Below are 16418 nucleotides of genomic sequence, written 5' to 3' on the forward strand. Positions count from 1 at the left end.
GGGCCAAATTTTGTGGTCCATACTCTGCCCACTACTGCTCTAGATCATAAACTTTTTTTTGAAGGTTTCATTTTTAAATTAGAAATGAATAAAATTTTCTATTTACCCCTGGGCTTTCCTAGAAGCACTCATTTTAGAGATCAAAATGACCAAGGAATTCAACCCATTAATTTTACTAATGAGCAAAAAGAAGCAAGTGGCGATAAACTACTACATTTTCTATTTAATTCGACTGGTCTTTCCTTTCCACCACATCTTCCTCAAGATGGATTTTTCACTGTGTATCTCTGGAAGTGGGGTAATGTTATGCCAATAAAATATGTAACACCGACTTGAGAAATTAGAAAGGAAATCCAACTGGATGAAGCCAAATTGCCATCCACTCTTCTACCCGTCTGTGCAACCATTCATCTAAGTATATACCACTGTCGGCTATGTTACTGGAAGTCTGACAACTTTACAAGATGCTGGCAAAACCATACGCTCTGGTTTACCCAGAATGGTCCCAGTTTGCCTGTTGTCCTGGCTTAAGTATTAAAAACATATTCTGTCTTTCCCTAGAGTATCCTGGATTGGAAAATAAATTATACACATAGTCAGCCTAAATATAATCAACAGTAAGAATTTTTGTTCAAGAGGAAAATATGGGAGGAAGCTGAGAGACAATAGGAAATTGAAGGCAAAAGTTGTAAACACTAGCCAGATAATCCTGGACCATCTTTAGTGGCCTGGGATTGTAGAAATTTGCAGGCTGATTGTGAAAGTTAGTTCATCCCATGCTGGTTAGAAAAAGCAAAGCAAGAAGAAAATGATCTGTAACGTTAGGTTTTTATACACTTATGGTTTTAATATTTTATTTCCAATGTACTATTACAAATGCTCAATAAAAGTATCATTTAAATAAGCCCACTTAAATTGTTTCTTAACATTTTCAGGTGAAAGAATTCAATTCTAAGCAGGTTCAGAATGATTATATGTTCAAAGAGTTTTAGTTACAAGAGTAATGAAGACAAAGCATGGGTAGGGGTTTCTACAATGCAGTGACACTCAAGACATTTAAGCAGTTTTAGACCAGAGCTGATGAGTTCGGGCAGGTCATAAGGTGATTTAAATGATTTAAGAAGCTCTCAGAAGTGAAACAAATTTATTTGGAAGGTTACAATAAAAATTTAAGCAAGACCTTTGGATTAATTTAGCTGAATAAAAGCAATTTTTCAGGGAAATATAACCTGATCATTTATGTGTTAGAGATGATGAATGTGGAGCTGTAACAACATTTGAGATCTGCAAAAACAATTCAAGCCATTCCCATTTGATAGTGTATGACCCTGCTCATCTCTATGCTATATAAACTGTCACCTCTTATTGATTAAACATTTATGGATGTTAAAAAAGTAATTTTTCTATAATCACTCTGCCTTATGACAATAATTGTCATTTCAGTGTACCCTTCCAGTCTTTTCTATATACACGCTTTTATAGATAGTGGAAACTCCAATTTACAAATGTAGCTATAGTATCAAACATTTTTTCATAAATTATGGCAGATAATCCCCTTGGCATCCAGGGATGTTTTAGTCATCATCCTACTGGTCTTTACAAGGGCATGAAATGAATATTAGCCTAAGCATGAACACTAAAGCACGCTGGCTGACATTAAAATATACATATTCAAATGATGTATATATCTCCACAACAAATGGAAATGTTTTTGGATTTCATACTGCTTTTAGTTACCTAATTGTTACAAATCTCTGTTGGCATGGAAATTGTGAATGTACTGTTATATATATATATATATATATATATATATATATGCAAGTAGTGGATATTGTGTTTAAAGTTACCACATACAGAATTATTTAGAAATATATTTTGCAAACTTATAGAAACAGAATTGGAATTTATAAAACATGTTTAATTATTAAGTTACCTATTCATTTCCATTTTTAACACAACACAACAATTGCTGGTTATATTAAAAGACGATTCTTAAATTGATGATGATAATATTGGTTTATATTTGCAAAGAGATTCGTAATTTAAGGAAGTGCTCCTAGAAGAATCCAGCAAAGGAGTGGGTGAAGCAGGAAATGGAAAAGAAAGAATCCAGGCAATGGTGTGATTCCAGGTGAGGTCCCAGTCTTAGCCTAAGTCCATGGAAAGCTCTGGAGCATAAATAGCATCTCAAGATTTGTTCAGCTTTCGGGCAAAGGAGCTGGACTTTTGTACTCCCACACTAGCGAGTCATTAGATCTGGGCCACTGGAGGAAGGCGTGGGGGGTAAATTCTCAGGCTTTTTTGCCTCTCCTATGGGAGAGGAGACCTCTATGTAGGTACTCAGGCAGGGTATCCTCTATTTACCTGATCTTCATAATGTCAGTGGAAAGTAGGTAGACTATCAGCTATTCTGATGTTATAAAAGAGAAAAATGAGACCCAGCAGTTTGTGGAGCTCAGCTATGTCCATGGGTCTTTATAGAACTTTATACTGTTATCAATTACACTGAAATTATCATGTGTGTTTAATGTTAATAGTTAATATCAGTTGCTCTCCATTACCTTAGAAAGAATAAAAACCTACTAAAAATAGTGGTGATAAGCTTGAGTATCCAAGATACTGATCTTATAGAAAGTATGCATCCAGAAAAATATAAATTACAACCTTCCTAGACAGTCAGTCTGGAATTCTGTTTCTTAACTTACCATTTGTATTACATGTTAGCATTCAATTTAATAACTACATACATGCATTATCAGAATTTGTAAAAAATATGGTGAGAGGAGGCATTTACATACTATTGTTTGCGTGTTGAAAAGGAGAACCAAATAACACTTTAATGTTTGGTGGTTTTAATTAAGAATTCCTGATACCATTTATATTCTGAATTACGTGTATACTTGCTGATGTAGTGCCAGAGTGCTCAGAACAGTGATGTGCATGCAGTCAGTGCTATCCAACAACTTCCAGTGAATTAAAATGAGAATTATGTGTGGCCAGCTTTTTATTACTGTTAACTACAGATAAGCTTTTGGAAATCATTTATTTGTTCTTGTAAAATGCTCCCTCCCTCTGTCTCTCTCTCCCTCTCTAATCTATGTTGGAGTATACACATATATATATGCTAAAATATAAATTAGATAATTGTGAAATAATTTGGAATCTTAGAAAAAGTCTAAATAGATGGAAGTAAACAACTTTCTTTGGATAAAGTCTAAAGATATAAAAATACTTTTGAAAGCACATAAGCTACTAGAGAATATGAATATAATGACATAAAAATAATAATACTTTTCTACTATGATCTTTTATTATATGATCTCTATGCATCATTGCTCTAAATGTATCATGACTGTTCCTACCGTTCGCAGTACTGGCCTTCGTATTCTCGAGGGCAAGCTGTGCAGCGGTAATCATCCAGGCCTTCCGTGACACAAGAAGGGCTGAAACTGAATCAGAAAAGAAAGATTGCAAAAAATCTTTTGACTTATTTATTTTATAAATTTAAGCAATTCTATCTATTAACTAGATGATTGGAACTATTTTTTGATGGTTAGAAATGGCATATTTATAATTATAAGTTTCTATTCAAGGGTAGGCTATCACAACTAAGTACTACTAATAATAGTCAGCAAATAAAGATGGTTGTTTTTTGATGAATTAACAATGCATCTCACCGACCATGTTAAAACTTTGAAATTTTAATAATTATGTGACAACCAGGAAAATATTAAACACCCAGAGAAAGTGTACTATTTTTCATGAATCAGAAGAAAAACATGATGAGAATTCCTGCATATTTGTCAGATAGAATAAGTATTATTGAATATCTTTCAGGTTAAAAAAATGGGGACATAAAAGCGATAAAATTTTTTTTTCTAAAAAGCCCAAATTGCCACTGGCATTTCAATGCATGACGTGAGAATAGATGTTTCACTTAAAATAAAAGAGTGCCTTTTCTAATTGATATACGGATTTCAAGCTACATTTTACTTTAAACACAAAATAATGTGATCTAGAGTGAGGAAAGAAGAATGGAAATCTTTCTGCATGAAAATGAATAAGCTTTTCTGACAATTTTATAATCTCTTCTAGTAAGTAGGTCTCACATAACATGCCCTGTTTTCACTACAACACTGACAGACCACGGCCAGTCAGCCCTTCTCCAGGATCCTTGATCACCTTACACCACAAAAGAAATACTAGACAAGACTTGAAAACTAAACTACGCTAAAACGTAGTTTTGTATTGTTACAAACTTCTCTCAAATACAAGTAGTGCTTCATTCCCACTGGACAAAATGCATGGTACACTGGAAATTTAGGAAGAAAAGACACATATATTCGTTGCAAAATGGTAATGCTGCAAACACCATTTTCCTTTCTGTTAGTCTGCAAAAGCAGTTGATGCTGAAAAAACAATAAAGTATATAGACCAGAGCTGCAACTCCTATTGGTCAGGTGCCATTAGGACACTATTTCAATTTTCTGTCTAATACATTAAATCAATAGTACATGAATGAGTAATAAACTCTAACCTTTGCAAAATATGTGAACAAATTGATCAACTACTCACAACATCATTATTCAAATTATTTTTTTTGCCTTCACAAAAATAGACCCACAAATACACAGACACATTCTTGCAAGCTTCTAGCTCCTTTAACCCAGCTTGATGCTGAGTTCATCTGCGCGCGCACACACACGTGCACACACAAACTCATATACATATATAGGCACTTGGAAACAGATTTTTAGACATTCAAGGGAAATTCTACAGAGCCAACATAATTAAATTATAGTCCTTTATAGTAACATATCTGTCTCAATTACTATGCAGGAATGTTATAATTCTCCTTGGATAGCAGATATAAATTTTTTTGAATTATGACATTACGGTGGACTAAACTTTTTCCTTACATCATATATAAGGACTTGTGAAAGAGGAAGTAGGAATTACACCTCACTTGAGGTTAGAGTTTATTCTTTATGCTCCCAAATCCCTCATCTCCTCTCAATTTTCATACTGTCTGCAGGACCACTCAGAAATCCGACTGTTTTTCCTCTTGTAGGCCATCTTTTACATTCCCTTAGATTTGTTAATTCCAAGGCTGCTTCAACAGAATTTCTGAGATTTAGAGTCTGCTGCTCTGTGTCATCCCCTGTGGAGTCTACTGAAATGAATTAGCTTCTGGGATCCCACTCCCTTATCCCAGTTCACTGATTGTTCCTTTTCAGTCTCCTTTGCTGGATCTACATCATGTCCTTGACCCCTTAATATGCTTCACCGTTCAGTCTTTAGGTTTCTCCTATCCTGTCCTTTCTCCCCTAAATGATCTCATTCAGTATTAAAAGGCTGTAAATATTGCATCTATCCTAACAGATCTAAAACTGAGCTCCTGTCCTCCAAAAAATACCGCTAACCATTCTATCATTTTCCCTGTCTCTGTCAATGGCCATACTTTGCTTACTTTGCTTCCATTTGCTCTGCCATAAACCACAGAGTCACCTTTGTCTCCTTTCTCTCACATTCCACAGGTATTCTATCTGCAAATGCTGCTGGTGTTACCATAATTAATTCATTGCATTATCCTGTTCTAAGCCACCTCTTGCCATTGGCAGATTTTTAGCCTTCAGGACATTTAGTTACTCACTGGAGCTTCCCTGACTCCACCTCCTGTCACACTTCCCCTGTCCCCATTCGCTCTGCTCCAGCTGCCCTGGATCCTTGCTGTCTACTATGTGTGGCCTGTCTCCAGGCCAGTGCACTTACTTTTTCCTCTGGTTGGTCTGCTCTTCCTCCAGGTAGTCAGGTGACTCTCTCCATTACTTCATTCAAGTCTCTGAACAAGCCTCACCTGCTTGCTCGTGAAGCTCTTCATCAAGCACCCTAACTAAAAGGGTACCCCATTTACTCCAAATTCACTGAGGCTGCTCTATTTTTTCCTGGTGGCACTTTCGCTATCTGATATTACATTATATATCTATTTGTGTTTTCTCAGCTTTATTAAAGTGTAACTGGCAAAAAAAATTGTAATATAGTTAAAGTGTACACGTGATGATTTGATATATGTGTATGGTGTGAAAGCATTCCCACCATCTAGATAATTAACATATCTATCACTTCATATATTTACCTTTCTTTGTGTGAGAATTCACAAGTTCTACTCTCCTAGTAAGTATCCATTATACAATAATGTATTATCAACTGTGGTCGCTATGTTATGTATTAGATCCTTAGACCTTATTCAGTTTATAACTGAAAATTTGCACCCTTTTACCACCCTCTCCCAATTTCTCCCGTTCCCTGCTCCCTGGCAACTACCGTTGTACACTGTTTCCATGAGCTTGTTCGTTTTTAGATTACACCCATATGTGAAACCATGCAGCTTTTTCTTTGTCTGGCAAAAACTGCTGAACACATTTGGAGAAGAAAAGCTCCGAGAAACTCAAACTTGGCCTCATTGTAGAAGGGAGGAGAGGGCATTGAGCCTGGAAAGAGGGGTCAGATGGCAGAGAGTTTCTAATACTCTGCTAAAATATCTGAGCTTTCCTTGGTAGGCAGTGGAAAACCCTTGAGGGTATATGAGCAATGCTGTACTGTCACAATGGTTAAAAGTTTATTGTATTTGTTTTGGTAAGAGATATTGGAGACTTGAACTAATATGTGGGTGAGTTAGTAATCACTTACTCACCATCCTCCATCTATGAAGAGGGATATCTCAGCCTCCTCCATCTATGTTTCAGAATCTTTTTTTCTTATCTCAGGGAGAAGTGCTTCTCTTCTCATCATACATAGGTCTTTACTTTGTTAATGAATGTTCCAAACTTTATGTGATGACCTTAGGGGGTCATGAAATCACTTTAGTGGGTTTTGACTAAAGTTTCTTCTAATAATACAAGAAAATAAAATTGAATAGAAGTTACAGTATATATTATATATGTATAGCTAGCTAGCTAGTTAGCTAGCTAGCTAGATATCCACACACACATTTTTTGTGTTCTAGCTTATGATTAAAAAAAGGTTTTCTTACAGTGGTTGCAATCAATAAAGTTTGAAAGCCACTGAACTAGCCACTTTGATTTCATACTTGATTCTTACAGTGTCCTTTGTATAAAAATATACTTAAATTACATAACTCATATAAAATAAAAGTGAAACAAATATGAAAACACTTTTTTGTTGATCCTGCTAATCAATCAAGGTAGTACTATTTCTTTCCCTTCTTCACATTTCTTAGAGCTGTACACTCACACCCATGTGACCTAATTGCTTCCACTATTGATTGCCAAAATCCATCAGGGACCTGCACAGTTAATTGCCACTGTATGTACTTAGTCTCCCTTGGGAGAGCAGCATCCAATGCTCATTCTCTGCTGCTCTTTTCCCTCACTGTGTCAGTGGCAGTGTGGCCTCGGTTCCATTGCCTCCCTCATAGCTCTTGTCCTGGCTCTTCTTTCTCTTCTGACTTCTCTAATGTACATAGTCTTATCTTTCCTTCTTTCCATGTGCTTCCCTTGAGTAACATGACCCTGGGGAATCTTATCTATAATTCATTTATTAACATATCACTTCCTTCATCTGCCCTCCCAATTTTCAGGTTTTGATTTCTTGTGGCTATTTGCATATTTCCATTCAGATAGACCTTTCATATCAAGTTAACTTATTTGAAACATAAATTGTCTTTCTTCTATAGCAGCTCTCTCCTGGTTTCTATTTCAGTTAATGACCCCACCATTTTGGGGGGTCAACCTGGCTACAAATCCCTGGCTTCAAATCCTGCTTTGCCTAAACCTGTTGTATCTAATTAGTTATCAACCCTGTAGAGCTGCATTCAACAATTTTCTCACATCCATCTCCTTGTCTCTATTCTTGTTGCTATTACCTACTTTCAGGTTCTAATTATCTTTTGCCTAAGCTAGTGCAATAGCTTTTTAATCAGTCTCTTTGCTTTTCTTATTTTCCTGTTTCAATTCATTACACTCAATTCCATCATAATAGTCTTCCTAAAGTGTGGCTCTCATCATATTAATCTTTTTTTTTAATAAAAATGTGTAGTGTTTCCTCATTACATAGAAAATTAAATAGCAATTTCTTAGACTGGTATTCATGGATTTCTACACTATGGCCTCCATTCTCTCATTCATTTTCTTCTGTAATTATGAAATTCTATTTGAACCCATGCTCCAAACTCTTAACAGTTCTTAAACATGATTTGTGTTTTCTGCTGCTAAGCTTTTGCTCCTTACATTTTCTACTATCTCCACCAGTAAAAACCCTTCAATCCACTGTAAATTTAATAATTTAAATACATTTAAAATTTATTATAAATACTCCTACTTCTTTAAATATGTTCTTTAAGTTTCCACAGTCAACTGTGGTACTTTGTGCCTTTGAATTCTCTTTATATCTCAGTTGACCTCTCTGAAGACACACATTTTACTGTGAGCCTCTCCAAGAGATGTTATGCTTCTTTTTTATATCTCCTGGAGCTTTTGCTATAGTCCGCCCAATAGGAAATTATAAATTAATTATTGAATTTTTCTAATCCAGATCATTTATATTTTAATAAACAATAAACAGCATTCTCTTGTTCAAAATCTGGTCATCAGAGGTAGATTAGGGAAAGGAAAGTGATATTTTTCATACACCTACCACTTGGTGCTTGGATGAACAATAAGATCATGTATTTTATCCTCATCAATACACCACTTACCTAAAAATTTACATTTGAGACCCTATGCAAAACTTGTGACGCTGTTCACCCAAAAAGAGGTGCTTCCAGAGGAAAGGGAGACAATTATGAGAAAATGTTTACAAAATGTAAACAAAGCCAGAGATGGAAAAAGAAACTTAGTGAGTATAGGTGGAAATAGTTCTTCATCTGAGTTGCTTTGTGCTTCTTATACACTCAAGATAAGGTGTCCAGGATTCTAATTCTGAACAAAGTGCCCTACATTCTTTTCAAAAGCAAATTCTTAGAGAAATAAATGCCCTACAATGTAGAGATTGATGTCTATAAATCACTTAGCAGAAAGTATAGATAGCCTTAGCAAAAAGGTAATGAAAACACCTAGGGGTTTTCATCAATACATAAACAGTGCAGAATGTTCTGACAGCACTAAAATAAAATATGCCAGCGTTTGTTTCCACTTATGGCTGTGTTTCCATGGTACCAATCTCAGACTATCTTAACAGAAAGGGGGTTGTGATTCTGGGAGATATTGACTTACTCTGGAGTATAACAATAAGTCCCCCTGCTTTAACAACATTATTTTTCAATTATTTCCTTCATAATCCTTTACCAATCATGAATTAAACACATAAAATGAATGGAAACAGCTACAAAATTTATATAATACGCATCAAACAATCCTTCATAGCTGAATTTATGGCAGAACTATATGCAAACACTAGACCTTTCTAAAAATTTATAAAATTATGCATTTGTACATATATTATTTATTTCATAAATATAAGTTAATGTTGGTATTTACATTTTAATTAATAAGCATTATTTACTTGGGACAGAGTTTTAAAAGAAAAATGAACCATAGAGGGTTATGTGCTCACTTTTGTCATGTTTTTATATTGTTTAAAAACTCTATCTTAAATTGAGATTTCTGTCGACATGAAAAGAATAGCCAAATCATAGAAAGCCCATGTGCTACGCAGATGGTGTTACTGATTGGGAAACATGGTAATATTTCACAATCTTACTTGTTGCTGGAAGAAATCAGAGGGCAAGCACATTGCTGACAGTCATCTGGCAATCCCTTGACAATGCCATAATATCCAAGAACACATCGTTCACAGAAGTCACCAGCAGTGTGATGTTGACAATTCTGTAAAGGAAGAGGGATGTTTGTTTTTAAATTAATGAAGTAATGTAATTTATCATACAGCTCCCCACCTACGCGTTTGTGTGCTCCTGTGAACACACATGCGCATGTGCGCGCACATATCATTGAGAGAGAACTCAGCTCTTAAACATATTGACACATACTTTTAAAGAAGCTCTTTGATTTGAGAAACGAATACTGGGCTGTTGTAGCTATACTGACAAGAGTTTCTGTTCTCTTTTCCCTACATCAATCTCTGCATTAGTTTTTCTCTTACTCTAATCTGGGGAATAGACTTCACAAATTTCTAAAATTTATTGTAGCATCTGGCTATTTACATTTCTTCTCTACAAGGTGTTTAAAAAAAGTGCTAAAAATCCTGGGGCCTTGGGGCATACCCATCAGTGGGCTATTTGAAACCGAACCAAGGTGGAAAACATTAAATATTTTAAGAGGCAGGAATAGCAAAAAAAAAAAAAAAAGTCAGCCTAGTTACCACATTAAGAATGTTATTCACCTAATTCTTGCCAAATGTTGATCATTCTTTATAGATAGAGAGGACCCAACCTAAAACCAGGGATCTCAAGTCAATATTTTCTTTTTATGTTTGCATAGTAAGAGGCACTTGGGTAATATGCTTTAAGACACTTCCATAAGAAAATGAGCACAGTTTCAGAATATTGTGTAAACAGTTTTGAAATTAAAATTCTCACAAAGTGGAACTTTATTTAACAATATATTTAGCGATTATTCACGCAATAAGGACTTAGGAAGAGCTACGAGCCAGGTACTGAGAAAGGCACCAGGAGGAATCAAATGAGGGAAAAGGTAAAATAATATTCTAACCTATAAGAATTTATTTCCACTTTTGGAAAAATTTTTTAAAATGGCAAATAAGAAACATGGCAAATAAGAAATGTGGAGGGCTTCCCTGGTGGCGCAGTGGTTGAGAGTCCGCCTGCCGATGCAGGGCACGCGGGTTCGTGCCCCGGTCCGGGAGGATTCCACGTGCCGCGGAGCGGCTGGGCCCGTGAGCCGTGGCCGCTGGGCCTGCGCGTCCGGAGCCTGTGCTCCGCGACGGGAGAGGCCACAGCAGTGAGAGGCCCGCGTACCGCAAAAAAAAAAAAAAGAAATGTGGAATTTACTGGAAATGGGACAGTTGACTTTAGGAGTTGAGAAAAAGGAAGAAATAGAGGGAATTTAGGGTTGGATTTTAGCTTGATTTTATAAAACTACATTTGGAATGGTCAGAAGGGTAATTTCTTATAAATAGTATTTTTTTAAAGGTTAAGAAGCAAAAATGTCAGTAACAAAATACATGCATATATATGCTAGTGAACCCCTCTCCTGATCAGCTCAGCTGGAACCACATAGCCACCTGTGGGCTCTATAGTAAATTTTCCATATGCTGTGCTCTTTGCTTTATTCAATTAATCTAGAAGAACATATTTATTTTTCATGGGTCATCTAATGGCCAGTGTTTGGTATGGTATGTGTGGTCATTCACCACAAACAATAACTGAAGTCTCTTCCTCTGACTTTTTTTATGTTTATGTTACTCTCTGGGGAGAAACCATGCCATTATCACAATGAATTTTAGAATACCGTGGTTTTTTTTTTTCATTATTTGTTGTTATATTTGAAAACACATTGTGTTACTTACAGGTAGATTTTATAATTCACTCTTAAATGGATCCAGTTTTCTATATGATAGGATGCAAATCTCAAACCTTCTAATTCCCCACCTCACTCTCAGCGGATGTTAGCCCTCTATTTTCAGGGAAAAGGAAGCCTTCATTGGGTGTTCCCTTAGCTTCCTGCCAAACAGCACACCGTCTTGTCTGCATTACTTTCCATCCCTTCGACATTTAGTTCTGTCCACAAGAAGTGGTGTATTGTTCTCTGTCTAAAGCTTCTCTCTTCCTAAACTCTGGTTTAGGAAGAAGGCCCTCCTGTCTCCCATTTCCTCCAGCACCTGCATTTTCTCCTTCTTTGATGGCTTATTTCCATTGACAGTTGAGGTTGGTCAAGCTTTTCTTATCTTAAAAAAATCTCTGGGGTTTCTGGACAACTTCCATCCTATGTTTGATAGGCTTTCTAAAAGCATTGTTTACACTGCTGGTCTCTACTTCCTCATCTCCCTTTCACCTCTTCATTCTTTAAACAGGCTCTCTCTCTCTCTCTATATATATATGTATATATATTTATATATGTATATATATATTCTTTTCCATTATAGGTTATTACAAGATATTGAGTATGGTTCCCTGTGCTATATAGTAGGTCCTTGTTGTTTATCTATCTTATATATAGTAGTGTGTACATGTTAACTCCAGACTCCTAACTTATCTATTCCCCTCCCCCAAACAGGCTTCTGATTTCACTATTGAAAGATAAGTCCAGACTCATGCATAAGATCTTTGTTGCTAAATCAAAATTTACTGACAATAATCAGTCTTCATGATATAGGAATTATCTGCAGCAGCTGATATTTCTGGCCACTCTTTCTTTGAAATTTTCTCTTCCTATGGGTTCTTTAATAGTACAGTATGTAGATTGTTTTCCTACCTCTATGGCTACTCTTTCTAACCCTCCTTCATGGATTCTCCTTCCCCTTTCTGTTGAGTAAGATTGGGGTCCTTGATTCTAATTTTGGCTCTTATCTCTTTTCTTTCCTACATTTTCTACCTTGGTGATTTTAACCGTTACTAGAACTTCAGCTATCTTCTATGTACCCCAAACTCTAAATTTTATATATTCTGCCTAGATATCTATCTCTAATGAGTTCCCGACTATGCTTCTAATTGCTTCTTAGCTAGGTCTTATTGCATAATGCAAAAGCATTTGAATTTGAGATGACAAAAATCAAGCTCATCTCTTCTGAAACCTGCTAATACTCCTGCATTTCCCATTTCCTTTGAGGTCACTATCATCTCTCTGGCATGGCAAGGAAGACCTTTATAATCTGGCTTCTGTGTACCCCTCCAGCCTTCTGTCTAGCCACTGCAAACTTTGCACTCTATGCTAAGCCCATATGCGGCCATCTGAAATTCTCAAATTATGCAGTGCTCTCTCTTACCTCTAGGACTTTTCATATGCAAATCCTTTGTTCTGGAATGTTTTTCCTCCTCTTGCCTGGCTAACACCTATTCATTCAGCTCTCATTTTCACTGTTGCTTTCTCTAATAAACATTCCCTGATGCCCCAAGTCTGGGCTAAATGCTCCATCTAGCTCAACACAGCGACTGACATATGTTGACATTCAATGACTATTTTGAATGACTGCATAAATGAATGCATGTTCTAGGTATTATAGAGGAAACTGGTCAGGCTTCTTAAGATGAAAAAGGCCAAGCTTCAAGTCTGATGACTTTGCAGAAAGGTGGTTAGCAGGGAAAGACGATTTGTCGTATTTGGATATTGATTTAAGTACCATAATCCTCTCTTATTCAATCATCCAAAGGAACCACTGTATTTTAGTAATAAAATAGCCATTCCATATTTAACAGTAGCATGGTGAGCGATAACGGTTCCAAGATAAAATAATTATATATGAATTGCAGTCTCAAATCTTTCAGCAAGGTGCCAAATGATGAATAAGTGTCAACTGGGGAGTGTTTTAAGAACATACGCCCCAAAATACATGGAATCTAGAACAATAATTGTCAGCTTTTGCCTTTGTAAAGAAACTAACTGCGTGAGTTATTTTATGTAACCTCCTATAACACTGATAACCGAATCAAAACAATAATGCTAATCATTACTAAAAATACAGAGGTTGAAAAACATGGTTTGCCTCTTTTATATCTACAACTCTGTATAATTTCTTCACAGAGAAAGCAAATATTTTAACTTTCTTTGGACAGTCAATCTTTCACAGGGCTGCTAACATACTAAACTTGGTTAACGGAATCAAATGTCCCTGTTAGGTCCACAAACACAGCACATAAATCATGATGCTATTTTTGAAACTTTTTGACACCGACCTTTCGTATGACTTTCCCGTCTGCTCTGAAATAGTGGACATGATATTTCTCTTGTATAGATATTAATCTTTAGGAACAATTTTTATATTTTAGACGCCTAATGAGAAGTTTAATTATCTCAAAATTAATATGTGCTACTATCTTTTCAATAGTAGATTAGAATATATGGCATTTGTTTTTGTTTTTTGTACATGGGAAAACTGGTGGTATATACTTTTCCACTAGATCAAATGAATATTATATTTATATTTGGTATCTTAAAACTAAGATGAGAAGTTACTTAACCTTCTTTCCTTATAGGGATGCCTCTACACATTCCTTGACATATTATTAAATACATGGATTCTTATAAGGCAGCCCTTTTCATCTTGTGTAACTACAAGCTATAAAGTTTTTCCTTATGCTGAATGAAAACTTGTTTCACTCTAATTTTTAGTCAGTGATCCAAATTCAGCCTTCTGAAGCTATGCAGATTAAGTCTAATTTCCATTTCCTGGGGAAAGTCCTCAAATATCTAAAGAACACTATTATTTCCTAAATCTTTTATCAATCTAAATATCTTTTTTTTCCCCAAGCTAAACAGCTAACAACCCTGGTTACTCAGAATTTCTCTTAAAATAGAGATTATAAATTTTGCAAATATATTTAATGTACTTCCTTCCCTGATCTTGATCTTGTACAAATGAATCTGTAGTCAAGTAAGAACTCCTATTTCACAGAAATTGCTACTATGTGTCATTTCCTTTGTTCTTTCACTTAAACACTAGAATATAAACTCCTAGAGGGCAATGTTCACACATTCCTCATCATTATTCTCCCAGCACCCACCACAGTGCCTGAACTTTGGAAATACTTATTAACAAATGCCTCAAGGATGAATAAACAAGTGAGCCTACCTAAGTTCAAAACCTATTCTATTAATTTCATCTCGTTAATTGTAGCTCATAGTTCCACCTGCTAGGCTCTTTTTGATTCTTGACCACCATTCAATACAGTAGGTCTAACTTCTAGCTTTACATCATCTGAATATTTGATAGATCTCATCCAAATCACTGATACAGATTTTGAACATGACAGGGTCAAGCACAAATCCTATGCCTCATTATTGGAGACATCTCTAGAGCTTATTCGAGGTCAGGCTGTTCAGCAACTTCTAACTTCTGTTAACTGATTACCACTTGACCCATATTTTCAACCATGTTTGTGAGGATATAATGAAACATTCTATCAAATGCCTATTTAAACAAACCAGAGTTTGAACCATAGATCTAACCCTTATAGGCTTATGACTTAAGCAAATTATACAATTTCTCTCAGCATCAGTTCATCAACTGTATTAGAAGAAATAATCCTGTCTGTCTCATAAATTTACTGTAAGAATAAATGAGAAAAGATCTATCTACAGTGGCAAGCCCTGGTTCTGGTACATATATAAGGTTGGACACATGGTAGCTGTTACCATTTTTACTAAATTTGACATATGATTTATCACACTGTCTGATGAATTTGAAATTTTACTGAGATTCAGGGACCTAGAGTCTCAGATATTATATACATAGTAACTCTAGCAATTAGTTTGATATGTTTTGTTTTGAGGGAACCTATTCTGATTCCTAATAAGCACTGTTTATGTTTCACTGGAGATCGAACTCAATCTGTTTCTCATATTCTACAATACTTTCCTTTATAAAACCTGGAGTGGGACTTCCCTGGTAGTGCAGTGGTTGAGAGTCTGCCTGCCGATGCAGGGGACACGGGTTCGTGCCCCGGTCTGGGAAGATCCCACATGCCACGGAGCAGCTAGGCCCGTGAGCCATGGCTGCTGAGCCTGTGCGTCTGGAGCCTGTGCTCCGTAACTGGAGAGGCCACAACAGTGAGAGGCCCGCATACCACAAAAAAAAAACCAAACAAACAAAAAAAACAAACTTGGAATGACATTTCACTGCTTTCCATCCTGTGACAAATTTTATATTTTTATGATTTTGCAAATATTTTTCATATATGGCTCTTAATCACACTGCAGATTCCATCAGTATTCTAGGGTATAATTCACCTGGACCTTCAAATCAAACCATTTAATCAGTTAAAAGTGTGATTACTCTCTCTCACAATCTCCAGGTACCATTTTGCAGTGGATTTGAAACCCGAGTCTAATGCTTTTCAGCCAAGGCCCTGTAAGTTAAATTTTTTTAGGATTAATTTTCAGAGTTATAATGAAATGCTAATAATTCCTATCTTGGTAAGAGGTCAGATAGATTAAATAAGATAAGGTTTATAAAGCACCTTAAATACAGTAGATTATAGCTATGAGATTATTTACTGAGGATATAGCTAATTGATTAACCACAGATACTGACAATGTTACAGACAACAGGGCAGATCAATGATAGAGATTTATTTTATCCTTTTCATTTTAAAATAAGAATTGTGACAGAGTGAAAATAATATTTCCACAAAGTATTTGGTCTTGAGAAGTTATTTGCACTAGCTGGGACTTCAATTTTCCTACGTAAAATATAGGAGAAATAATATTGACTATAGAGCCATAGTGATAATTAAATGAGAATATATATGTTTATAAATAAATATA

The 16418-nt window shown here is 35.7% G+C and overlaps 1 protein-coding gene across 1 annotated transcript in view; it reads right to left on the reverse strand.

Moving 5' to 3' along the window:
* The window catches only part of LAMA2 (laminin subunit alpha 2), a 450165-nt gene that overhangs the window by 154841 nt on the left and 278906 nt on the right, over positions 1 to 16418 (reverse strand). Inside the window, exons 30-31 of the mRNA XM_065888629.1 lie at positions 9721 to 9845; positions 3363 to 3449 (exon numbers count right to left, since the gene is read on the reverse strand). Of these exons, the coding sequence (XP_065744701.1) occupies positions 3363 to 3449; positions 9721 to 9845 (212 nt within the window). The remainder of the gene's footprint in view (positions 1 to 3362; positions 3450 to 9720; positions 9846 to 16418) is intronic.

Source organism: Phocoena phocoena, chromosome 12 (genome assembly GCF_963924675.1).
Source record: "Phocoena phocoena chromosome 12, mPhoPho1.1, whole genome shotgun sequence".
NCBI classification, from domain to species: Eukaryota; Metazoa; Chordata; class Mammalia; order Artiodactyla; family Phocoenidae; genus Phocoena; species Phocoena phocoena.